Consider the following 27,752-nt stretch of genomic DNA (forward strand, 5'->3'; position numbering starts at 1 on the left):
GTGGCCATTAAACAGATGGCGAGGAATAAAACACCTGGGGTAGATGGCCTGCCGATAGAATTCTACATGAAATATATTGATATTTTAGCACCCAGACTATTGGTGGTGTACACTGAAGCTAGAAGGTTAGGGTACTTGCCCAAGTCAATGAGGGAAGCGCTAGTGGTGCCGTTACTAAAACCAGGCAGAGAGGCAACCGATGTGTCGTCCTACCGGCCATTATCTATGCTAACTGTGGACTATAAGATCTTGAGCTGTATTCTGGCCACCAGACTGCTACCACACATGACCAGCCTAGTGCACAGGGACAAAGCAGGGTTTATTCCTACTAGGAATACATCAATGAACATACGCCGACTGATCCGGATATTAGACAGTGCTGCGGACACAGATCGAGAACCTGCAGTCCTATCGTTGATATTGAGAAAGCTTTTGATAGCCTTGAGTAGACATATCTGGACGCGGTGTTGGTGAAGTTTGGAATAGGAGAGGGGTTTGGGAGATGGACAAAAGTGCTGTATTCAGCGGCCACAGCGAGGGTACGCCTAGGATCGATTATTTCCTCAGATTATCTGGTGCGTAGAGGGACGAGGCAGGGGTGCTCGCTGTCCCCTCTGTTCGCACTGGCGATGGAACCACTGGCGGCGCAGGCGAGGTCGGGGGCCATGTACCAGGGGATGAAGCAGGGTGAGGAGTCGCATTACATATCACTGTATGCGGACGATCTGTTCTACCTGGCGGATGCGGAGCGGGCCTTGGGGGGGGGGGGAGCAGTGAGCATGTTAACTAGGTTTGGCCGATTGTCAGGATGAACTGGAATAAGACTTGTATTTTTCTGCTGCGGGCACGCCGCGTCTCCCCCCCCCCCCCCCCCCCCCCCCCATTTCGCGCGCGCTGGATGTGGCCTGGGAGCCATCTTGATTTACTTATTTGGGAGTCTGCATCTATCATGAGGCCGCAAATCTGTTGGAGGGTAATGTGGGGCGTTTCATGCAGGCCTTGAGAGGTTGCATGTCCTTTTGGGCCTCCCTCCCCCTATCGGTGTTGGGTCGAGTAGCACTATTGAAAATGGTGGCGCTCCCAAGGCTGCTCTACTATTTCCGCACCCTGCCGATTTGGATCCCCCAGCGGATCTTTAAAGAACTGAAGATGATGGTAACTGACTTTGTTTGGGGTCACGGACGACTCAGGGTAGCATTGAACACTTTGATTAGGCCGAAGCTTGAGGGGGGGGATGGCGGTCCCCGACTTTGAATTATAATATTTAGCAGCACAACTTCAAATACTCACACAACACATCGCCAGAGAGTTCAGAGGGCCAGATTGCAACCGAGGGACTGGTATTCAGTGCCATGTCTTGGCCTACATAGTCATGCAACAGAAACTAGATATGAGGGACCTTACAATGGAGGAAAAGACTATCAGGCTGTGTTGGCAAAGAAGTCTAAGGAGAGCACCAAGGGCCCGGCCGTATGCACCAGAGATACCATTGGGAATGCTGACCGCTCTGCCGCATGGGGGTGACTGGTCCCCACTCTCTGAATAATAGGAATTAGGCTTACAGATGGCGGGGGACTTATACATGGATAGCACGTTGGTCCCCTTTCAGACGCTGCAGGAACAGTTTGGCCTGCCGGACGGGAACTTTCTTCTGCATGCAGCGGTGGTTGGGGCGATCCAAAAGCACTGGAAGGGAGGGTTAAATGAGCCGGAAACTACCATGGCCTGGCAGTATGTGGTGATGGCCGCGGGTACGTATAAGGCAGTGACCTGCCTTCATAATAGGATGTTGAATGAGGGACTGGAACCATTACTGGCGCTAAAGGCGAAATGGGAAGACAGTATTGGTAAGCCCATCCCAGACACAGTGTGGGGCCATATTTTGAGGCGAACATGGAAGGGGACCAGGAAAGCACGTTTCCAACAGGTTCACTACTTTGTCTTACACAGGGCCTACCTGACCCCGGAAAGGATTAAACGGTACTTTCGGGTACAAGACGCAATGAGCCCGAGGTGCCTGGCGCCGGAGGTAGACCTGGACCACCTGTTATGGGGCTGTCCGAATTTAAGGACGTATTGGCCGGAGATAGGGGAAATCCTGAACGTGGTTACTGACAGGGAGGTGGATTTTGACATGGCGGCGTGCTTACTGCTTTGGTTTCCCCACACAAAGAACACGAAAATCACAAGTAAATTCATTGATTTAGGGCTCGTGCTGGCTCAAAGAGAGATCACCTGGCACTGGAAGTCCAAGGAGGGTCCATCTGTGAGGAGGTGGATGAATGAGCTGCTGAAATGATCCGGGTGTGAAAGTGTGCTCCGAATGAGACAGGATGCCAAGAATGACAATGATAAAAGCTTGGAGATGGCGAGAGCATGGGAGATGATAGTTCAAGCGTTGCGTGACTACATGGTGGACGAGGAAGAATAGATAAATTGAACACTTAGGGCTCCATGAGGCTTGGAAGGACGACTGCAATACCCGATTTGTAGTGTGCTCTGCTATTAATATGGAATAACTATGCCCACATCAGAAGGGGGAGAGGGGGGTGGAGGGGATGGTTTGGGGAGGGTTGTTAGACACCGAGACAAGGTTATGGAAGACATCGAAGGTACACCAGGGCTGGGTACACGACCATGGGTCCTCAAGAGGGGTTAAGCAGGTTGCCGAGGGCAATAACAGATACACCCGGGACTGACACCATAGGACTCCACTGATAGGTTTGAGCAGGACCCGTCACTGCCCTAGTCGCCATCTTTGTTAATGCCCTACCCTTCCAATGCCCAGTCTTTCCGTCATGGCTGTGCATCTATTCATTGCTGTCTGATTGGCCCACCTTCCCTTTCTAACCCCTTCTCAATCCCTGTGTATGTTGCTGCTCTGTGCCCTCCAGCCACAATCTCTCCTTTACTGATGGATGAAATCAGTCACCCATTTGAATCAGTCATGAAAAACTATTTTTATTGATGCTGCGACACTGGATAAACTGCTAAATAATGCTTTGTGCCAGGGTATCTACTGCATGGAAGGAATGCATATGTGCGCAATGCGTTAGTCTGCAAATAATTAAGATAATCTGCAAATATAAAAGGGCGAATCAATACTGGCTTTCACTGGTCAAATCACTCAAGCTTTGTGATGACAGATTTATTATTTTTCAGTGGTAGTGCAAAGAGTGACCAACCGAGCTATAAAGTGTGTGCTTTCAATTGAAATTGTATTTATATAGTGCTTACTATCACTGATTAGGTGTTGAAAGGACAATTATGTCCCAAAAAAATAGTACTATGTAGTTTTGGAAATATTAAAAATCTAGTTTGGAAGCACCATTTTTCTTAAATCTTTTAGTGCATTTTGATGCTGTCTATATTATACTACGTAATGCAAATGTTAAATGACTTACATATTCACACAGGCTCTGACCTCGTAGCACTAAAAATACACAGGTCACTATTCTACACTGCACCAACCAAGATTTAATTCAGTTTCCTGAGGCAAATGTATTCCTGAATCAAACTGCATGGTCCAGTATGTAGTAATTGTATCACTTTTAAATCACTTATAGCACAATACCCAGGGTAAAATGCTTGTGAGTTTTGCATCACTCAGATATGGTCATATTAAGTGTCACTCTTAACTACACATGAGCCTATATTCTAGAGGACATAAGCCCAATGGTATAAATCCCATATAAAGAAGTATGCCATTACTTTCAAGATTATTGCTCATTCCGAAAAGGGTAAAATTCAGGAGTATTCTAGCAAACTGGATCAACAGCTGGGTACATGTGGTGCAATGGGCTAGGGGTACAGTGCCAGTCAACAATTTTGTATTGTACTTCCATTTTTCACACAGTATGTCTAATTTCCACTTGGAGCCGCTCCCATTCTTTTAGCATATTTGCCCTATTTAATGTGCTCTCCCACAGTTTCATATATGGCCAACTGGAATAGTGAGGCTATCCATACATGGTATGTAGAGTTTAGAGATTAGTCCCCTGGAATCAACTAATTAGGGAGTCAAACTGGTATTTATTTCTAGCAGACATTTATTTCATGAGGGTGAAGAACCTAACGCTACAACAGGACATAGATCCTCAGCATTTCTTCTAAGTAAAGGTTTAATTTGCAATGCAGAAAGGATTTTCCACTCTAACTTTCATTCTACATTCGTCATTGCTCAATTTATGGAAAGGGGTGTAGCCACAGTGATGCCAAGATTTGTATTAGGGGATCTCTGGTTATTTAACCAGATTAGATCCGACAGGGGCTGCCACATAGGTCCACCATTACTTAGACCCCTCTGTAAGGCTTGGGATCACTCCACTACAAAGTGGAAAGTGTGTCACCACATAGTGCATGTGGACATTGGGCAGGGTCAGGCCCCTTCTAGATGGGATTCTTGTTGCGGTCTAAGAGGAAGCCTGGCTCAGTAGCGCTCTATATTAACTTAATGATCATTTTCTGGAGCAGTTCAAAAATCAGGATGGCCTAAAAAAATGTGCACCAATCACCAGAACAAACTTCAATCAAATTAATTCTTGCCATCCACTAAGCCAACATCGATTTCAATTTATTTAGGTCTCCCATAAGGTCTTGCAAAAAGGGAATGGAGGATAGCATGCGCTGTCTGCATCGTGATTTCAATGCTCAGATTTTACCCACTTGAAAGGGCATGTCAATCCTGCCACCGGGCCAAGAGGCAGGTTAAGGAACTCTGACATTCATATTTTTGCATCTTGACACAGATATCCAATCTTGTAGTCCTCTAATGACCTGGGGCACTGAAGAGGTGTGGGGGTCCAAGTCGGGATGAAATTGTTTAGAGGTATTTTTATATTCCCGGTTTTCCTGTATAGTTGCCGAATGGCAAAAGAGGCAAGGCAAAAGCTTTATGCTAAGAGCAAATAGGAGTGGTGATAGTGGACACACCTGGCAAGTTTCTTACCGATCAAAAAGGCTGCGAGATGGCCATTGGAGTAGATCATTGCAGTAGTTTGTTATTACCATAGCCACATATGTGGGTCTGCACTCTGATCTCGGGAGGACTGTTACTAGTAAATTTCATTCTACCCGGTTGAAGACCAGGTCTGTGTAAAAAGATACAAGCAGGGTTAGTGTTTTTGCCTGTTGAATTTTTTCCACCAGGTGTATTGTGGGTCTAATGTGTATCCACTCACTATAAATCCACGCTGTCCTGCACGGATCAACACCAGCAGGATGTTTTAAACTTTAGTGGCAAGAATTTTTGTAGGAGTGCTATCTGTTTATATGAAGAGCATGAACCAATATCTTGCCTATGTTTCTGATCACAAAGATGATGGCCTCAGTGATAGAGGGCTACAGCATGGAGAATGGGACCCCCTCAAAAAGATTAGTTGCGACCAAGGAACAGAGGGGAAAAAGAAGATTTATTCTAGAAAAATGTTCCTTCTGTGGTCATAAGTATCAAGCTTACTTGATACTTATGACCACAGAAGGAACATTTTTCTAGAATAAATCTTCTTTTTCCCCTCAGTGATAGAGGGACCTGTGCTCTTACCACAACATAATGATAGAACAGCCCAGTTATTTCATGGGATACCCGAAAGACAAATGATTTGTAAAACTTCCCATTAAATTCATCCAGTCCAGGGGGTTTAATCTTGAAACATGTGATACCTTCCAGCCTTCATCTTCTAAAATAGGGCTAATTCTTGCCTGTACAGTGGAATGAGTTATGACCTCTCTGTGCAACGTGACTGCTGTGCAGGTGAGTGCTTCTCTTTAGAAAAGAGGAAGCTCTATAAACGCTAGAATTCCTATAGTTTGTCCTCCTTGGATTGCAGCAGTGTCCTAAGAAACCTTAATTTCTTTTTTTTTTTTTTTTAAGTACAACCTCTTTTTAAATCTCCTTTGGCATGCTAAGACTGCACCCACTTTGTTCCGATCTACACAAGAGCTGTGCTTAAAGAGGAATAATGCTAGTTCTGCCTTATTCAGCCAGACTTTTCTCAGTTGGCCTTCTGCGTTTGCTTCTACCCATACAGGTCCAAGTTCCTAGTGGACATGCGTAGCTTTCGTAGGACCGAGAACATGTTCAGTATCGAGATGTCAATCATTTCACCAGAGAGGCACAAGACTAGAATGTGTGTTCCCAGTGACTGCTGGGAAAACAAGTAAATGGGATGGTGATTTAAGTATTCTGAGCTACAAGTAGAACAGAGGAAACAACACGTATCCCAATGGGGTCAACAAATTCCATTACAACCAACAACTGCATTTTGTTACAAAGAAAACTTATCAGTTTTTGGTGTTGATCGCAAATAAACAAGCTTCAGCTGCAATACTAACCATTGTATTCATTAGGCTAGAAAAAATTGTTTATTGCTTTGAACACTTATATGGGACTTCAAACAGAAGTACACCTACTACAAGGTTATAGGACCAAAACGGTACATAAAATGTTAAGACATGAGAAAGCCCCAACTGTACTTACCCCTAACCACAAACAAACTTTATCCGTGGGGGGAACAGATGCTTTACAGTAAAGATTGTCAGCCAATAAAAACCTTGTCTCCATTGGATCTGTGGATTCCTTAAAAAAACAAATATTTTGATTAGAAAGTAAAAATACACCTAAACGCTTTGTGAAAGACTGCCCAAAATAACGGACTGCTAAACAAAAACGTATAAATGTAATCATTTGCAAATCTTAAACAAGTAGGGGGAGATTTACAATAAGTGCCGCATCCCTGCATATTAGCAGGGATGCGCCACTTATTGTGCGCCATGCCTCGCCACCATTGATGCGCCGTATTTACAATGCGGCGCACCAATGGGCAAAAACGGCACAGATGCGTGACGCATCTTTGCCGTAAAGGCGGCGCATTGCTGGATTTGCGTTGCAAGCACAACGCATCTCCAGCAAGGCTCTGGGGGGCCCCCCATCTTGTTAATGCTGCGTCAATCCTTACGCCTGCTTCAAGTAGGCGCAGGGTTTTGACGCAGCATGGGCCCCAAAGTGACTGAGGGAAATCTTGTAGATTTCACTCAGCCACTTTTAAGAGGCGTTCCTGTGCTGGAACGCTCCCCTCCGCATAGAACGCCTCCTTCTGGCACAGGGCTTTACAACGTTGACGCATCTCCCAGATGCGTCGCGTTGTAAGTACCCCGCACCGTGGCCCATGTTTTGCGCCGCCACTTCGTCACAAAAGTGACGCAACAGCAGCGTAAAAGGGCGTAAGGGGCTTGTAAATCTGCCCCGTACTACTTACCAATATTCAATTTACTAACCAGGTTAATGTGGTCTCTGGTAACCAGAGACAGTATAGTTTTAAGTCTAGCATCGTCTGCTCCCAGTACTCATTTATAAATTGCCTATGCATGTCAGCATTCCAAATTGACCTAACATACATGCACAGGGTCTTCATTACGCAGTGTATTTGTACACATGGATACAGACAAAACTGGAATGCCCCGATGCGCAAGCCATCTGAACCTAGTAGGAGCAGCTAGCTAAGTGCTTCTTGAATTAGGTATGCAATGAAGAAACAATTCCTCCATTAAAGCCCGGTGTTGGAAGGGTTGATGGCTAAGGACCATTTTCAGAAAGCTGTGTTGACAGGCTTCTTAGTAATGCAACCCTACAGAATAGATTGAGATTTAGTGCAGGATTATAGAAACTGGACTGCTCATGCTTATAAAAACTCATTTGATACCCGCTATTAAATTCTCCCAAGACATTGTTGGTTGGTGCAATCTCTAGTTGAGAATCTGAGACCATTTAGCCCATGTCTTCCTTTGACCTGACAAGTGTGTGCGTGTCCCAGTGTCTGTCGCCACTGGGTATTTTTGGTTAGGTCAGTGCTTCCATAGGAAATGAGTTTTTGTGTTGCTAATAACTTTGGCCCGGTTTGACGAATACCCAACAAAACATTCCAAAAAGGTGTTACTTTTTGACTACTTTATACATCAAAAGTTTTAGGATGATGTATCAAGTGGGGCCCGAAAAAAAAAAAAAAAGGGAAGAGGTGGGCCCAAAATGCAAAATCCCTAGGCATTTTCCATAGCCTTATTAAGGCAGAGCTACAACAAAAACTGAACTGAATTACACCAAATTTGGCCCCCCTACCCGAGCCATTATAGGCCCGGGGAGCCCACAGCTGGGGCCAAACTTACAAAAAAGTGGAGGGGGCTGGTACTTTTAACAAATAAGGTAGCGGTCAGAGCTGTCCCTCCATCCCCTGAGCCATCAATAGCCCGAGGACTCCAACCAGAGAGCCAGTTTACTTGCGGTTTCCTGTGAAGCCCATCCAGAGTACACAGCATTTTCCCTGCCTGCACCAGCATGGAAACTTGTGTGCTCCAGCCTAATTGGAGCATTTGTAAAACCCCGCCAAATGTTATGTTATGTTATTTTTATTTGTACCGCGCACAGCTGCCCCAGCAAAGGGGCGTCCAGGCGCTTTGAAAAGGTAAACACAACACAGCATTTAGAGCAAGCAGAGAGGAGAAGAGACACATCAAAGGGGCTAAACAAATAAAAAGGTCTTGATGGCCAGTCTAAACTGAAGGAGCTCATCGATGGCCCGGATTTCCGGAGGAAGAGAATTCCACCAGCTCGCCGATAGGACTCAGAAGGAGCGGCCACCAACTCTGCTCAACTTAAAACGCGGGACCACTGCTAAGTTCTGGCCCAACGATCTAAGAGTGCGGGAGGGGACATAGGAAATCAACAGTTTCTGCAAGATTTGAGGGGAGGATCCCTTGAGGATTTTAAATGCAAGGCAAAGAACCTTGAATCTAATCCTCTGCTGCACAGGGAGCCAGTGGAGAGAGCGAACCACCAACAAACTCCACTCGTTTGGCCCTGCGACTTAGTAGTATGCAACGGTGTTCCTGCTATTATCGAGGCTGATGGGCAGTGTGTTTTCTTTACAACTGTACGTTGAAAAACGATCTGAATTCCAAGATAGGCCAGGCTTGGTTGCCAACCGCCTGCTGTGTATGGTTAAAGGCTGTACATATAGTAATAAAATATTACTTTACGTTAAAAAAAAAAAAAAACTAGAAATTCACTGAAGGAAAAAACAAAAGGTTGAAGTAATGTTCTAGTTAGGTGAATAGGTCAGTAAGAACATTAACCTTTTGCACTGGAATAAAACTACAGAAAATCACCAGTTATAGATAGCAGAGAAAACTATAACTTGTACCCCCGCCATGCACTCCTTATGACATCACATACTAAATCACTCATGACATTCTATGACATCTCAAATGACCTCACTACAGACCTTATCCAAGTTTCTTTTGTACACATTACTAGTAGGGATTAATGACCTGAAAGTACAAAATAGCACAGAATGTTATGAAGCATCATTAATGATATAACAGATGCAACTCCCTTAAGTATCAGCAAGCTTGTGTTAAGTGCAATGTTGACCCTATACCATACTCTTCACGGGTGGCCTAGTTTACATTAACAATACGCCACAGATATATGTGAAACCCTCATTGCACACAGGTTTCAATATGTATACAATTGTTCAGAGAAAGCCAAGTTACTTAAGATACTCCACGTCCGTTTCAAAATTGCTGCCCTACAACGGATAGCTTGCATCTCTATCAGAAACCTCACAGTCACAGAACCTACATTGAGAAATGAAGGGAACAGTAGTAAAAAAAAGTGGGTACAGTAAACTGTGTTTACTCTATAGGAAGATTTTAAACAGCACCACACGCAATTTGCAGACAGTGAAGCTCTTCTGAGAAATTCAGCACAGAGTATTAAAATGTATCTACTAAGAATAGTATTCACTCTGCAACATTTGATGAAAAAATACACTATTCGCTTAGAATAACCAAGGTCGGAAGGTGCTTAAGATTATGCTACTTGCAGCCTTAAAAAAAAAAAACTTTACAGATAGCCTATTTTCTGAAGCAAAAGAAGAGCACATGCACATAGGTTAGTACCTGCTGCACACAGTCTAAGTTAGGTAGAAATTGGCATGCCGTGACAATTCTGTTTAATAACTCAAGGCTGCTTACAATACGTGGTATGTAGTTTGCAAACTTGTGTGGAACATGCGGAGCACAAATGTCACCTGCACACAGTTACTCTTAAATGCAAACATTTATAATGTTTTTAATACCTCTACAAACCAATGATGCATTAGGAGCACATGCTTTTTGTAAACACTAACACACTTTAGCTGGACACAGGCAGTGCAAAATTAGGTAGAAGAGCAATATAGTAGCTAGTCGCCACTATATAAATTATATAACAAACTAACACTCCTTGGATGATATCAGGGATGTAACAAAATATGTGATAAGTAATGTAATAGGTGAGGCCATAAGCAGTGCATGGCGGGGGCGCAAAGGATAGTTAGCTCAGCTAACTAAAACTGGTGAATTTGTGTTGTTTTATAGTTCAAAACGTTTGTTACCGACATTCACATAACTAACAACTTAACCTTTGTTTTTTCCAGTAAAAAACATTATATATATATATATATATATATATATATATATATATATATATATATATATATATATATATATATATATATATATATATATATATATATATATATCAAATCACACTTGTTGCCTGTTGTAGTTGGAACCCACACAAGGAGGTGAGTATTGCATCTCTTTATTGAAGATTGAAGCAGGACAATACAGCACGGGGTCTCGCCAAAAGTCTCCTGTCCTCCCCGACGCGTTTCGTACTCTGTAGGCACTTAATCATGGGTTTGGGACAAAGTCACATCACAGACGGCAGCTGTATTTCAACACTCCAGTAATGAGCAAGTTTCCGCCTTAGTGGGCGTGGTCACAGCGCGTGGCCTTCTGGAACTTGCAGTGTTCTAATCTTTCCCAAGTGGGTTGCTTGCCATCACGATGATTAAAAGTTCAGTATTTTCCCAAGTGGGTTGCCAGATACACCCGGGCTGCCCGCCTGCTTACGTGAATGCCTTCAATGGCTTCCTCGTCCTGGATCTGCCTCGGCGTCAACCGAGACCACAGGGCTGCATCAACTGCAGCGGGGCTCCTCCTGCGACCCGGCAAGGCCGCCAAATATCAAATCACACTTGTTGCCTGTTGTAGTTGGAACCCACACAAGGAGGCGAGTATTGCATCTCTTTATTGAAGATTGAAGCAGGACAATACAGCACGGGGTCTCGCCAGGAGGAGCCCCGCTGCAGTTGATGCAGCCCTGTGGTCTCGGTTGACGCCGAGGCAGATCCAGGACGAGGAAGCCATTGAAGGCATTCACGTAAGCAGGCGGGCAGCCCGGGTGTATCTGGCAACCCACTTGGGAAAATACTGAACTTTTAATCATCGTGATGGCAAGCAACCCACTTGGGAAAGATTAGAACACCGCAAGTTCCAGAAGGCCACGCGCTGTGACCACGCCCACTAAGGCGGAAACTTGCTCATTACTGGAGTGTTGAAATACAGCTGCCGTCTGTGATGTGACTTTGTCCCAAACCCATGATTAAGTGCCTACAGAGTACGAAACGCGTCGGGGAGGACAGGAGACTTTTGGCGAGACCCCGTGCTGTATTGTCCTACTTCAATCTTCAATAAAGAGATGCAATACTTACCTCCTTGGGTGGGTTCCAACTACAACAGGCAACAAGTGTGATTTGATAGAATATATATATATATATATATATATATATATATATATATATATATATATATATATATACACACACACAAACTTGTGCGCGCACACACACTTTCTGCTTGACATATTTCACCCCTGTGTGAGCACAAAAGTTTCAAGCACCTATTGCATAACATTTGCTTGACATTTTAGAAACAAAATCTACAACAGTACTTTTTCTGAATGGCAACTGCCATTTATGGAAATCAAACAAAATGAACTGTTCAGTTACTATTGACTAGAGGCAGTTATTGAAAAATATTTGGAGGTTGTTGTCCATGTACCACAATGAACCATTGTTGCTTATCTATTTGGATTGCCTAGGGTTCACACATGGTCCTATTCTTTTAAAAACCATGTTGCTCTTTCAGCAGTTAAGTGGTTAAAAGCAAATTCCTACTAACTTTAGAAATCAGCATCTCACCAAGACCTTAGGAAATGAAGAAAAAAAAAAAAAAAGGACTAATGTGGACTAAAAGAAATCAATATTTGGGATTCATTATAGAAACCATTAAACCTTCATTATTAGTAGAGCCACCCAGACCCTGAATATTCCGTGCTTCAGTGAATCTCCGGTTTTATTTATTTTCAGTTTATATTTATACATTTTTATAACGTGCACCCACTACAGCAGGGTAATCATCATTTAAAAAGTAAAACAAAGTCGGAGATTAAACTTATAGAGTGAGTAGATCAATGTAGCAACTGACATGCAAGCCACAAATCAACATTTCAAAGAGCGAGTGATACCATAATGAAAGGTGGGGGGGGGAACGGTGAGATCGAAGTAAAGACAGTAGAAGCAAGAGTTCAGGTAAGGGGATCCTTCAAATATAACAAGGATATGAGAGGTCTGATTTGGGTAGGAGAGATCTGAAGAGATGGTATAAGGAGTATAGGGAGCAGGTTCACAAAGGAAAGTCAGAAAGGGTCACAATTATTACAGGAATGTTCCCTGCAAGGTGTACAGTTCTGCAACCCTGCACTGTACAGAATGGAGTCTAGTTGGTATCTTGATTTTTTTGTTTGGCTGTGTAGGGGTCATGTATTAGGACTACTGTGGATGTACAAAAAAATAGATTACGAAAAAAGCAAGCTAGAAGTGATTAGTACATGCATAAAAATGGCTGATGTAATTATCTCATAGGTACCTCTGGTACTGATAAACGGGGTGTTTTGTAACGGCTAACTCCATGTAGTTTTATACTTGGATTTTGGTAGTGCAAGCATGGGTGGTAGGAGTGAAGTCTGAATGGGTTATGTGTTTTATTTGGTGAGCGAGAGGAGGCTTTATAGATTTGGATGGATAAATCATGGTTTTCTATTTGTTTATGCATGCAAATAAATAGAAATATTTATTGAGAATTTCGTTTCAGCTCTTTATGTACAGCTTTTTCTTTGGAGCTGGGTTTCTACTTTCTTGAGGTTTATTTTCCCCCAGTGTATAGACCGTGGACTACTGTCCGGTCATGGTTTAGTACCTAGATCCCAAGCTGGCTGGGTATACACTTTTTCTAATCCACAACAATTACAAATTGGGGAGGTTGGAAGATTATTAAATAGCATCTCTGTATAGGATACTAAGGCAGTGCGTACTGCAGAATCTGACAGGCTGTGCAGTTCCTGTAGGGCCTGCACCACAGAGGCAGGTTTTCCTGCTGGCTATCATTCCATAGGCTATAAATGCTGTCAAGGACTAGTTGCTTACATAACATAACAAAATGGTTATTTCTAGTATGAGCAGTTTTGTAGCTGGAAGAATCTTATGGATTCACATGGTGGGCATTATTGCGCCATCAAGTTTTTTTGTGGTTGGGTCCGGAAAATTATTGTTAGTCCACTTTTGCTTTTTTACGGCCCTCGTTCTCTGGTTATTGTCTATAGCCAATTGGTGTTATGTCCCTCTTCCTGCGACGTAAGACGTGCACCCTGGAAGCCTCTGAGCCTGGTCAGATTATTTTTCCCCTTTGGCAACTACTTTTGTACTTGCTGGCCTCTCTTCATTTTTTAGGTATTGTAGCATTTTTCCTTAGTTTTTCCACCTCATTTCCTTGAAAGGTAGAGGGCGCATTTGAATTCATAAAATTCTTCAAGCTGAAAAAGGACTCCTATTGTTAAGGAACTATTTAATTTTGCTGTATGAATCTTTTTCTTGATTCACATGCTGTGCATTGACTTTGTAGCGGTATTCTAGGCGAATCGTGGTGGTGGCATTAAAATGAGGTTGAGCTTGCTTCAGTACTCTCTGCCCACCTTGTACCCAACAATAGTGTATTGTGAAGGCGTGTATCGATTACCATGTGGCTGCATTACATTTGTTCTTTATGGTAACATTTGCTAGAAAGACCATCCTGAATCCTATTTATCCTTGTGGAGTGTGCTGTAGGTTTTGTGCCCAGTCGTCTTCCCACCTACTGGTAACCCAACTGGATTGTTTTAGCTATCTAGCTTGCAATGGTGTCCTTGGTGGGATTTTCAAAGGTTACAAAGAATTGACTTGCCTTGCTTATCTTCCCTGCCCCCTCTAGATCGGAGATCCCAGCCCTTCGCACCTCCAGTGTATGCAGCATTCTTTAGGCTTGTGTTTTTGGTTGATGGAAAAATCCTGTTAACTGGACAGTCTGGGTCACAAAGAAGTGCAATAGGACCTTTGGGAGGAAATGTGGGTTGGTCCTCAGTTATCCTATTGCTGTGTTTTTTGCATATATTCTTCAGTGGTTAAATCCTGTGGCTCGCTTACCCTGTGCAATAAAGTGATTGCGATTAGGAAAGTGGTCTTCCAGGTCGAGTACCGCAGTTGTGTCTTATTCAGCGGTTCATATGGTGCTTTCATAAGTTGCCTTAGAACCAAGCTGAGAATCTCTTGACAAAATGGAGACGCAAATAAGCTCCTTCCAATATGGCCTTGACTGTAGGCTACTATCACTGCCAAGCTCACCTTTAACCAGGTGTATGTCGGTTTGCTGTCTAGTAAGAGGGTGAGATACACGATCACTATAGCGTCCTCTTCTTCTGAAGTGTTGACCTTTGCACCAAAGGACACATTTATGCTATTTCACTAATTATGTAGCATTTTATTGTGATCAGGACTCTTACTTCCTTTAGAACATTTGTTGATTATTTTCTTTTTAAGGAGATTGCAGTGTCCAAACTGTCCTGAGGAGCCAGGCAGCTAGAATCTGGCTGCATGCTTCTGGATGGAAGACATTGCATCCTTAAAAGGTCGCACTTTCTTGGCAATTGTATTACATTTCCCTGCGCCATTTCCACCAGGTCAGGGAACCAGGTTTGTCGTGCCCATGGCAGAGCAATTAGAATCCTTGTCATTTAGACTGTTTGAACTTGCTTTTTACTAAAGTTATGAGGGAACTGGTGGAAAAGCATACATAGTTTCCCCTGACCAGTCTGTCGACTGTGCATTCCACTTGGAGAGGAGGTGCGGGTGCCTGGATGTGAAGTATTGGAATTTTGCATTTTCTAGGGTTGCAAAAAGGACAATCTACTGTGCTGCTCTGTTGGATGACCTCTTGGAGTATGTGGTTTAGTTCCAAATCACATGATACAGATGCTTGTCTGCTTAGTCTGTCACTGTTTTCTACACCAGGCAGGTGTATTATCAGGTTTCTTCGTCTCTGAACGGCGGAGTGCGAGCTTGCCTTGACAAGCCAGTCTTCTAGTTCCGGGTACACATGTATTCCTTTTAGTCTTAAGTAGGCCGCAACTGCCAATAGGCATTTTGAGAATACTCTAGGTGCAGAGTTGATCCCAAACATAAGCACTGTGAATTGGTAGTGTCTTGTCGATTATGAAGCAGGCATTTTTTTGTTTGTGATTTATGGGGACATGAAGAAGCATCCTTTAGGTCTACGGTTGTATTATCGCCCCTTTTCCGCAGTCACGAGAGAACATCTTGCAGTGAAGTCATTTTAAACTTGTGTCTTTATGAACTTAAGAAACGAAGGTCCAGGAATCTTCTTAGTGATTTGTCTTGTTCTAGGACAAGAAAGTATGCCAAGTAGTTTCGCTGATTGACTTCTACTCAGCCACCCTGTCTATTGCCCTCTTTTGCAGTAGTTCCTGAATAGCACTTTGCAGGCGGCACCTTCCCTCTTCTTGATGTAGTCTTTTCTTTGGTTTAACTCAGAGTATCCTCTTCACCAGTTCTATGCAGTAACCATGTTGGAAGATTTTTATGATCCTTTTCTCGGTGATGAGCCCCCTCTACTCCTGGAGGAAATACTTTAATCTGCCCTCAACTGGTGCTATGTGGTGGGGGGTCTTGTAAGCAGAGTCCCTTGCTGGAGGATATGGTTCCTTTGGAAGGCTTCCTTCTTTCTCTGGCTCGGCCCCGAAAGGGCAGCAGTTCTAGGAATTGCCACGGCTGCAGAGTACCCTGGTGTTGAGCCAGCTGTTGGAATGACGGTTGGGCGCTGCGCTTTGAAAACTGCCCCATCCAGCGGTTCTTCTCACTAGGGAACTGCAATGCTCCAATCCCTTTTGCAGTGTCATACTTAATTTGCAGTACTGTGTTGTCCACAATAACTCCAAACAGGCAGTCCGCTGCAAAGGGTGTGTTTATGATGTTCGCCTGAACCTCATTTTTAAATCCAGACAACCACAGCCACGAGTGCCTCCTCATGGATTTTCCAGTTGCCTACTGGCTGTATCGGCAGCATCCAAAGTCTATCTCATGTATGTGTTGGCTATTGCTTTGCCTTCTTCTACAACAGCAGTGCCCCTCTTTTGATATTGTCCAGGGAGGTGTTTCAGGAGTTCTCCAACTTCCTCTCAGTGGCTGCGGGCATAGCAGTTTAGGAGAGCTTTAAAGTTTGTGATCCTCCATTGTGTGGCAGACCCTTCCCCCCCCCTTTTTCCAGCATACCATCTCCACTCTTGTTTCCCTGCTCAGATGGAGGCCCTGTCAATGTTGGAACATTTAACATCTTTCTTAGCCGGGACCATGAAGAATGAATTGCACAAACTTTTGAGAAATGTTTATATTCCTTATCCATCCACGGTGTTACTGCCTTGCTAGATGCCAGTTCTCAGAAGGCATTCCTCCCTTAATCAAGCATGCTTTGCAGCATAGGGAGGTATTGGTTTTGGCTCTGGGATTGCTGGAGTGTCTCTAGGACGAAACAAGCCTGCACCCCCCTCTTACTCTAGTTGTGCCCTGTACTTATCTGCCACTCCCTTCACTATGGCATTGTACATCAGAATGTCATTGGGTGGTGAAGGTCTCTAAGGCTATGTGTCAGCCTCTTCTGGTGAGTCAGTTTCATGGTCATGCCACTGTGTCACCGCTTTCGGAATCTTGGAAGATCCTTTGGTGCTCCTCAGAGGAACCTCTCCTGCTCCTCTTCCTGCAGTTTCGGAGTAGCAGATGGGTTTTCTTCCCTGCTCTTGGTCCCCAGTGGCCTTGAGTGCTTACAAAAATTCCTTCATGGAAGCCTCAAAATCTTTCTTCTGAAGAGTTCGATGAAAAAGGCTTCTCTGATGGGAGACCCCATTGTCTCTTTTCGGGACCTGTGGGGTTCTCCTTTACATTTTGACCTTCTTTCAGTTGCTGAATGTTTCAATGCTAAAGCAGTTTATGCCGCTTCAAGTCCTAAGTCTTCGGCTCAGCTCCAGAATGTTTTTTTTCAAATTTACCAGTTTTCTAGGTTCTCCTTCGCTGGGTTTCTTTCTCGGCTGTTTTACCTAGACTTTGCCAACCTCTTCCACCTCAACATCAGAGCCCTCTGCCTGGGCCACTGCTGCCTCCTCAACGTTTTCCTCCTAGTCACTCGACAGGCCGATATCCTCAAGTGATCGGCTCCCTTTCCTCTGTGTCTGCATGGCTGTCTGATGCTCACACCTCTACCCATCTCTCACTCTCAAGGTTTCATGCCTCTACGCGGAACACCCTTCACAGATGAACGGACAGGTTACAGACCTTGTGGCCATCTTTTTGTGCAAACTTTCAGTGGCACTCAGGGCAGAATCTGAAGAGTGTTTTCCATTTACCTTGGCAGCTTTCACACCCCCTACTTAAGTGGTCCAGTTATTTCTTTTCTGCGGTCCTCTGGCACATTTTGGTGATCTTCAGTGTCCTTCGGTTTTCATCTTTCTCCTTTCTTCAACAATCCATTGTATTAACTATGGCTATGTTTCTTCCCCTTGGGATGGTGCTGTAGGAGTGCAACACAAGACATGCCTAAAAAAAAATCTACTAACCCACTCACAAAGGCAAGACAGATTTGATTTCTATATATAGTAAGGAATTCTTGTACCATGTGGTGGTCTTCACAACACTATTCAGGTCCGTAGTATTAAACTAGAGGGCATTCCAATGTGACCTTGTCTTGGGTGGAGTATACTCTAAGAGCAGTTCAAGCAGATTATGAAAAACAGCAGCATGTACTTCATAAGATGGATCACAATTATGGGTATAGATTTCCACCAGTATATGTGATTTGGAACAAGTGCCAATCACAGGCACCATTTGTTGATATAAGCCTCAGAAACCTTTCCAAAGAGTAGTCTTATGAACAGTCTGCTGCAGTTATAAACCCACAGAATTGAGTAATCCAGAGACTAAATATTTAAAACAGCACTTAAAACAAGACTAGGCTAGTAATTAGGCCATATATAAAAACATACCTCCAATCAGTTACTCACTCCAAAAACCCAGAGGTTGCATGCTCAGGTGATTCAATTATATAACTTAAGTATGCAAGGGACAGTTAAAACACTTTTATATTGAGTTAAGCAACCAATGAATTTAAATCCAAATTTACCTTTTTCTTCTGCATGTGTTTTAAGATTTCTAATGTTTGCTTAATCTCAGGTATCTGACTTTTTAGCCTGTTGAACAAAGGAATATTAACATTACAACTTCAGACCATGTAAAATGCTCCGCATTAATTTCAGAAGTAAAACTTCACATCACTAAATTAAAGAACGCAAACAAGGTGTTAAAAGTATCTTTAAAATGCATCTCAATTGTGTGTGCAGATTAAATAAATCCACACCAAAAACAAAAAAATTGAACCCATTGTCTTTACCAAAGTTGCTCAAATAAAGATGCTCTTCAATATCAGATTTAAAAAAAAAAAAAAAAAAAAAAACAGTTGGCAACCTGTAACTATAATTTCCAATGTTGCCTTCTTTCATGGATTCAGATGCTTGAATCATTCCAAGTTGTCAGACTAGGAATCCCCAATAATTCGAAAATGGCACTAAACAGTGTTAAAACGGCCATGGGCCCAACAGTGTTTGTTTAGTAGCACATCCACCTCATTTGTAACAACCAAAACTTCAGTCAGTGATTTTTAAGTGTCATGGGGCGTGGCCAACCAAGATGGCCGATAACATCCTACGCTTAAGCGCCTCAAGCTCCTGCTGTATTAATAGCCCGGTCTCCTGCCCCAACATGCTGCAGCGCTCATTAGGAAACAGATCCATGATGAAACACAGGAGGACCACACAATGTCGCCAAATAGTCCACACTGGCACTCCCTGACAGTTTAACAAAGGGCCACCCACTAAAGACCGAGGCCAAGCTGCACTGACAAAGGCCCGAGGCATCAGAGTTCCTACTGTATCTGGAGGCTGCTGCTCAGATGCTGGTGAAGGGCCTTACCAACCCTTTAACCGCATCGCTGCTGCTGTGATTTTTGTGCTGTGCTGCTTCCCATCCTTTCCCATTGTTCATGACGAGCTCAGCTCGTCATCAGCACACGCCACCCGTGGCGGATGACAAGCTGAGCTCGTCATCAGCATCGAAGGGGTTAAGTGCACCTGGGCAGCTGGGAGCCAAGACGGCCAATGGCTGAAGCCAGCTTCGGAACGCGCCAGGAGAGGCCTCTGGGCTAGATGAATTACGCCCAGCAACTAGCAGTCTTCAATAATAAATGTATGGATTGATTCCCTTGGGGACACAGTATCACAAATAACTAGCAGTCTACAATAATCAATTGACATCCAGCGATAGAGGGTTGTTTAACCCCAGAACTAGTAAGTGTCCACTTTCCAAGGGCACGATAGAAGAGCAGTCGAAATACAAGTAGTTGTTTACCCCTTTCATCAAATGCAATCCATCGTAAAATAGGGAGACGCCGTCTAACGAGAAAATAGGATTAACACATTCCCTATTTCCAATGCAGTGACTCTCTCTATGGCTCCTTTGTCTAAAGGAGCAGAGACATACTGCAGTAACATGGACAAATGGTCCTCGACAGCTGCTCTGGTGTTGGTGGAATACACAGTGGATATGAAAAGAAGTGGAATATTCCTTGGAGGCAATACCTTATTCTGCTCAGTTATGGTCACCGTGTAGCGCAGAGGGCAAGGTAAATGGCTTTGTGGCAGTAGCCAAAATGAGCAGTGCATTGATGCCGAAAGCCTGGAGGTTGCCAATTTGATCCCCGACCCGGGCCTTAAAAAGGACTGAGGGGGGGGGTCTGGTGCTGTGGAGGACGACAATGGCATTGTCTTTGTGCCTTCTGAAGCATCTAAAGGGTTGAAACGGTCAGAGATACTGCCAGAGGGGCACCAAAAAAACCCTAGGTAGCACACCTTAGTCCTGCTTTCCTTGAGGTGCTCCAAGGCAGAGTCTGCATCATCTTCAAAGGATTGGAATCCATCAAATGGCAGGTGCATTAAGCACCACTCTGCCCAAGTAGTCAGTGGTGTCCATCCCAGAGTAGATGACTTACTTTGAGTGTCCTGACCATTCTGAATGATCTGTTCATGGTTGGTGTGTTAATCAAGGACTGTAGGCAAAGCGGTCATTGACCATTTTCCAGAACGCATGCGAGTATCATCCCAGAAGGCAACTGGCATATACTGCACTAACGAAGCATTTTCTTTCTGAATGCCTGCAGGCACTTTAAATCCCCATCAGTAGTGGTCGTAGGGAATGAGATGGGCGCAAGCCTACTTGTAGACGTTTGGACCACCGCACTTTCAGGGATAGGGTGTTGCAGGAAAGGAGGATCATCTGGGGTAGGTCTGTGCCTTCTGGGAAACTGTCGGTTGACCGATCAGCAAGGATTGATCTAGTTGTCTGTCAGTGTGGCTGTCGGGGCTTTATTAAACAGACAGGAGATGTAGGTCAAGAACTTCAGCAGCCCGTCTGATCACCACAGCAAAAGAAGCAGTTTCTTCTCTGGATGGACCAAGAGAAGAGCTCGACCCAGTATCTGGGAAAGTGTCTAGCGTTTGACGTCCTGAAGGTCCCCGAAAAGATTGACCTCACTATAAATATTGGATACATCTCCATCACCACGTTTATGGTGTTCAGAGTCTGAAGTGACAGGAACGTGAAGTATACTAGATAAAAGCAGAGTATTATCCACATCAAAACGAGGCTGGGCTGGTTGCGTCATAGGCTGTGGAGAGTGTGCTTTGGCAGAAGTCATGCTGGGTTTGCTTTTGCGTCCAAGGAGACAATGGGGTCTACCTCTAGAAGCATCCGTGCAGGAGTCTTTTCACGAGGGGCCAGCAATGATTGCAGGAATGGGTTTGAAGTCCAGTTCGGAGTCAGGCACGTGAATTGGATTGCATCAGTACGAGCTATGAAAGATTGTCCAGCAGACCGAAACGCACATTGCTGTGCTTCCAACTTCTAACGAGAGTGAAGGGACGAGGGGAGCGGGGGTGGGAGGGCGGAGTGTCACCCTTTTACTTCTTGTGTTTCTTTTTTGATTTCCCCAATGACAGTATGAAGAGAACCTTTCATAGGAATAGCCTTGAAAACAGGACCAAGTCAGCATCCTCTACTTCGACCGGACCTTCCCTTATGGGTCTTCGGCGATGGGTATCTGTCACAGACATCAGCTTGTGACAGTCTCTACAAGGTTTAAATCCTGTAGTCTTCAGTGGGACAAAATCCATTGAACGCAGAAGAGAAAAATAATAATCAAAAAAATCCACAAAAGGACAAGATAGTGAGCACCAGATCCGCATCCCAAGGTGTTGCGTAAAAAAAGGAACTACTGTCAGCATTCTGAAGTAGAGCATATATGTGGCTACAAAATCACTTTCAGGGTGAGACAAAGCAGACAGCGCCAGATCCATTCTGGTTCCTGGGGTGTATTCACAAGGTCAAATGGAGCAGATGAGTCTTTCCTGTCTATCATTAGAGTCTACTTTTCCTAAAAGGTAAAAGACAGGTGGAGTCGGGGAGATAGGGGAGAACCCAGATGTGACTGAACACTGAGGAAGCACCCTCCAATGGCAAAAAATTCTCAAGAGGATGTGCGTGAAAGGTGCAGTGCTCCTTCAAGTACTGAAGTAGAAGGTGGGATGGCAGGGTTATAGGAGGGTGACCTCAACAATAATGTAGCTGGGGTTCTGAAAGACCAGCGTGCGTTAGGTGACTGCTTCATTTTGCACCTCTTGAAGTTTGGGAGTATGACTGGTTGAGATGATGTGTTCAAACACTTGGCGGTATATACCACCTATGATTCAACTCGTAGCAACCCCATCTCAATGGTGGCAAGAGTGAGAGTTGTGCTTTATACCAGCATGAAAATCAAGAATATAGATCAGCTTAGGTTAGGCTGAGACTACAACACGCAACTAAGGAAGAAATTTGGAGGAATCAGTAGAGTGAACCAGTACTTGGTCATTATCCACACCCAGGAAAGAAGACTTGCCAGACTACTCTGTGCAACAGATCAGTAGTGCCTTTGCCAGGAGGAAGACTATTCCCAGTCAAAGTTGGAGTATTTCATTCCTGGCGGTTCATTGGTGTCACTTGCCTGGCCTGTGACAACTGGATGTGATTCATACAGAAAGTACAGTCCATGCGGATCATAAAACAGTCCAGAGGTTGTCTCGGAGTTGTGAGGGTGATATCCTGTTGGAAGACAAGGAAGTTACCTGGGTAGGTTGCACGCGCTGGAAGGATGCAGAACTCATCTCCGGACTCTTCGCCATAATAAAATCCAACAACTCCTGTGGAATCAGTAGAACCTTACTATGTATGCAAGCAAGGACGTGGGGTGTATTTTCTACTCACAGTATCATAGCGTATATAAAACACAAAAAACGGACAGTGGACCAATTAGCCTACCATAGGCACCAACTCAGAAGGTATACCAAATATTTTTAGGGGAGAGATAATATTGTGTGCAAACTTCAAAAGTGCCGTCTGTCCCAAGGCACCACCCTTATCCCTCAGGGTCAATTGTATCTGTAACTTGTATCAAGATTGCACCACATTCCAATTCATATACAGTCAGCCAAATCATAACCAGTTCATTTTATGAGATGGTTCAGATGTCTATTATTTTTATTTTCTCTCTTTTAGAAAAGTAACAACCAACGCGTTTCATTCTGTGAACAGAACTTCTTCAGGGCTGTAAAGTTAAAACATATAAAAACACCACATAAACACAATTCATAAAAAGTCATTCTGACACTTTCATATTAAGCCTTTTAGCAAGGTTTCATTAAGAAATATTCTTTTGAGTACCGATTGAGAATAATGCCCCAAGGGATTACCAGATAGATATAAGCAAGTTACAATCTGCACTTGTTTGCGATGCTGATCATTTGTATACGGTTGCGTAGAAGAAGCTAAAAGGCTGTTATGAAAGTGTCAGATCGAATTACTTTTTATAAATTGTGTCATTGAGAGTGCCATTTCTTTTTCGTGTCCCATGTTGACTTTGTAAACCCTCATCTGTTTGATAGCATTATGCCAATAGGATGTGGTTATTGGGTGTATGGTCATGTATGAAATATACCCTTATGCATATACAGAACCAAGGTTTTTTCATCCTTTGGTTGTATGCAATATGCAAGATATGTTGTTTTATATGTATTTATCTACGATGTGTGTGTTATGTTAAATGTGGTTCTTTTATTATTTTTATTTTCTCTTTTTTTTAGAAAAAAACAGCCAACGCGTTTCGTTCTGTAAACAGAACTTCTTCAGGGCTATAAAGTTAAAACATATAAAACACCACATATAACAATAATAAATACAAACATATACACATATATATATATTTTTTGTATTTATTATTGTTATTATATGTGGTGTTTTATATGTTTTAACTTTACAGCCCTGAAGAAGTTCTGTTTACAGAACTAAACGTGTTGGCTGTTTTTCTACAAGAGAGAAAATAAAAATAATAAAAGATGACCTCTGAACCATCTCATGAAAATGGACTGGTTATGATTTAAGCTGACTGTATATGAATTGGAATGTGGTGCAATCTTGATACAAGTTACAGATATCATAGCGTATATGTATTCACCATATTACTATCCCTCAAACAAGAGATTCTAAGCTTACGAGCATCAGCAGCTGAAAGCCGTTGCTGCTAGGGTACACTCTGCATAAAGCTACCCTGTTAGTGGATAAGCTACTCAAGCTAATGGAAAACAAAGGTTAAAAACAGCATAAATATAAAGGGTGTTGCAAGCAAGGACCTCTGTTATGAAATTGCAGTGTGTCAAAACCAGGTTCCTGATCCATAACATTTGGCACTGGTGATGATGTACATACACTAAGAGGATGAGGCCGACTAGTATTTTAAAATATAAATGCAACACATTCGATTTAGTAGCCTTTGTAGTCGTTTCCAGGCCAAGAATGCGGTGGACAGGCAAGAGACAAAAACGCAAGAATACCTCTAATAAATTTACTAGACTTGGTGATTAAAATACATCGGAATTCTTGCAACCATTAATTAACCAGTATGAACATTCACAAATGTAAAAACCTACCTCCTTTTTTTCTGAACAAGGTTAAGTTCCATAAATTTATATTTCTGATACTGTTCATCCAACTTCTTGAGTACTAGATCAGCTGTCTCATTCCCTGGTTGCTTCATGTAAGATTCAACATCCTCCTTTTAAAAAAAACACAGGGTAGGGGGGGGGGGGGGGATTAATTCAGTCATACTTTTACAGTTGATATTTCAGAGGATTGCTGCACGTTAGAATACAGAGCAAGTGCTTGGGATCTTCATAACATTCACCCAAATGGCAGGCAGAAGATCTACTTACAGCATTGACTTCAGCACCAGTTGTCTCAGCATTAGTCCCTCGCCACCCACCTGCCACTCAGGAAAACTTCCATGCCCCTGTCCCTCTGCCCCCCAAAAAATCCACACACAATGAAGGATTTAGTAAAACTAATTTTGAGAAGGAACTTAATGGGGACTGCCTAAAAGCTACATGGCAAATTCTCCATCCATACCAACTACAATTACTCTTATTCTTTCAGTTTGACACACAAAACTGATAAACAGCTATTTACAGGACAGCCACAATTTCTCAATCAACATGTTTTTAAGTGCCAAAGTCTCTAATATTTGGTGGCATCAGCGATCATGGTCCGAAGCACAATGTTACACATTTTCTGCCAAGGTTCTGCAAAATAGATAACGTTTAGCCAAAACCATATTCGCAATGGATTTGATTAAATCTATGATCTGTATGCCCTACCTCTGTTGCCCAGCATGCATGTTAGCAAGATGTCTCATTCTGCTCAAGTACGTTTAAGTACAGCTTGCCCTAATCTAAAAAAAAGTTTAAATGATGTGCAATAATACTGCTTTCATCACATGGAAAATAAAGCATACCCAAACTAATAGAAACATTAGAATTTAGAGACCAACAGTAAAACCAAGCACTTCCAAAGCCATTAGTTTTGCCACTTGAACACTGAAAACCAATTCCTCAAGCTTCATTACCACAAAGAATGGATGCACTATACCCAGCAGCAGTGCAGACTTCGCTCTCAGACACAGAGCAGAGTATAGTTCAAACAGCAAATGCTGTGCAACCATCCCTCACAAGCCATAAGCACAATATTCCCAAACACAGACAAAATAGATGCAATAGAGAACTTACCCCTTATAAAATACATTCAATGGAAGACCCAAAATGCCCTCATTGTTCATATATTTATTCTTCAATTTAGATTTTACAATCTGGTAGGTTTGAAGTCTCAGCTTAAGTTTCATTACACATAAAATAAGCTAATAGGTCTCACATGCATGGCCTGTCTTTGCCTTTGGTTTGCCAAAGGACACAAAAGCAAGTGGGAATGTGGGAACGAAAGCAAACAGTGGTTAGGGGGGAAGTAACATGGAGCGTGGAAGAGGGAAGCAATGGAGAGAAGTATATAGGGGAGAGCAAGAGAGGATGCAGGGAGAAGCAATCAGGCAACAGAGTAACATGGAGTGCAGGGGAGCTATGTATACAAGGGAAGAGGATGGATTGATAACACTAATCGAATGCTTCACACAAAAGAAAAAAGTGGTGCTAGAAAAGGAAGTGGAAGCAGCAATACCAGCCAATCAAAGAGACTGTAAAGAGGCAATGCTCCATGGGAGGGAGAAGTACAAGATTGACAAGCATAAGAAGTACGCAAATGACAGCAACAAGGAACGCCAACTAATGGGAGGTCTCCCAGCCCTTCTGTTCTTGGTCAGCCACAATATGCCTCGCAACCAAGACTGCCACCTGCTGGTGTTTTACCGGCATGCCCAGTATTTCACAGGAATGCAGCAATCCACAAATCTGTCTTGGAGGAGGGATTCCTCTACATTCTCCAGTTAGACCTTGATCTCCTAAAATGAAACCCAGAACCTTCCATGTGTTGTACCATTCACAGGCACATACACACCAAGTGTTCCACACAGAAGAGGGGTGAGGGTCATATAAGCTTAGACCCTACCACCCCAGACCCCCAGAAGTCTCAAATGTACATACACAAAGGGGGTGAATAGAGTAGGCCCAATGATGAAGCATGTCAAGTACTTCGGTATGTGAGTGAGGGCAGTTTTTCCAAACAGAGCAATTTGCCTGATTGGGGCGTTTATGTTCTGTGTTTTGTTTGCGTGGTCTACTCTATTCACCCCCTTTGTGTATGTACATACACACCAAGCACATGTATATAACACACATGGCACAGTACCACACCAATCCAATCTAGGCCAAGGGTGAATTACACACATAGCAGCAGAACTTGATAGTAATGTATACTTTATTTGATTTTAAAAAATATAATATAAAAGTGGAGTACATACAAGCATATACATAAATAAACAGTTAAAATAACTCAAATGTGATGGAACTGCTTTTTTTTTTTTTAAAGAAGAAAAATGTATCAATATTGGTACTAAAATCTAGCTTTGTCCCATGTTGGTTTGTTTAAAAAAGCATTGGCAGGCCCTTCCAGTTACTGAGTGAAATTACAGTATGCATAACGAATAAAAATTGTACGGGCTATGTTTAAAGCTGTATTTTCAGGAGTCAGAGCTGTGATAATTGCCTGTCTACGGGTCCGGATTCCCAGCCTGTTATACTCAATTTTCAATTTTAGTCTGCGCTGTGGCAGCAGAGCAGGGCAAAGACATACTACATGGTCCAGAGTTTCAGCCGTCTTGCCACACCCTCTGCACAGTAGATCTTCGGACGTTCGGTGCCAGGAGGGTAAATCCTTTAAAAATTGCCAGTCACCCAATCTAAGAGCCATAAAGCTAATTTTTAAGTACAGGGGATAAGTGCAGGACAGATAAGAAGGAGGAGAGGCCAGCCCATAAGAATTCATTATTGCCCATGCGTGTCTACGTTTAGCAAAGTGAGCTTTATCAGTGATTAGGGACCTCATTCGAATGAGTCTTTTAATGCCGATTTTAAAAACTGCCTTGCTGTTGGTTTACGTTGGTGTTTAGTTTTCCCCAAACAATTTCAATGCCATACGACAGGGTAGGCCCGATTTTTGCTCTCAGGACTTCCAACAGTGGTGATAGACTCTGACCAGACAGTTTTTTTGAGAGCTTAGAAAGGTTCACCTGAAGGTTCATGGCTTTTATTGATATTTCGCTACGTTGTTTGGCGAAGGTACCCCTAGAGTCAAAGTTGACCCCTAAATATTTATATGTTTTTCCTATTGTAAGACTCATATTGTTGTATAGCCATCCACCAACGTGGTTGCGTTTTCTGCCAAATATAACCACTTGGGTTTTCTTTAGATTAACCTCTAAAGTGTTCATGGTGGTGTAGCTTTGTAGTTTGTTTAGTAGCCTTTGCAGCACTACCCGGGTGAGATTAAAAAGGACAAAGTCATCTGCATATAAAA

At 43.2% G+C, this 27,752-nt stretch overlaps 1 protein-coding gene across 1 annotated transcript in view; it reads right to left on the reverse strand.

Moving 5' to 3' along the window:
- VBP1 (VHL binding protein 1) overlaps nucleotides 1–27,752 on the reverse strand; it is a 62,675-nt gene that overhangs the window by 21,249 nt on the left and 13,674 nt on the right. The window contains exons 2-4 of the mRNA XM_086918483.1: nucleotides 24,386–24,510; nucleotides 18,439–18,505; nucleotides 6,479–6,577 (exon numbers count right to left, since the gene is read on the reverse strand). Coding sequence (XP_086774609.1) covers nucleotides 6,479–6,577; nucleotides 18,439–18,505; nucleotides 24,386–24,510 — 291 coding nt within the window. The remainder of the gene's footprint in view (nucleotides 1–6,478; nucleotides 6,578–18,438; nucleotides 18,506–24,385; nucleotides 24,511–27,752) is intronic.

The sequence above is a fragment of the Lissotriton vulgaris genome, chromosome 4_1, assembly GCF_964263255.1.
Source record: "Lissotriton vulgaris chromosome 4_1, aLisVul1.2, whole genome shotgun sequence".
In the NCBI taxonomy this organism is placed as follows: Eukaryota; Metazoa; Chordata; class Amphibia; order Caudata; family Salamandridae; genus Lissotriton; species Lissotriton vulgaris.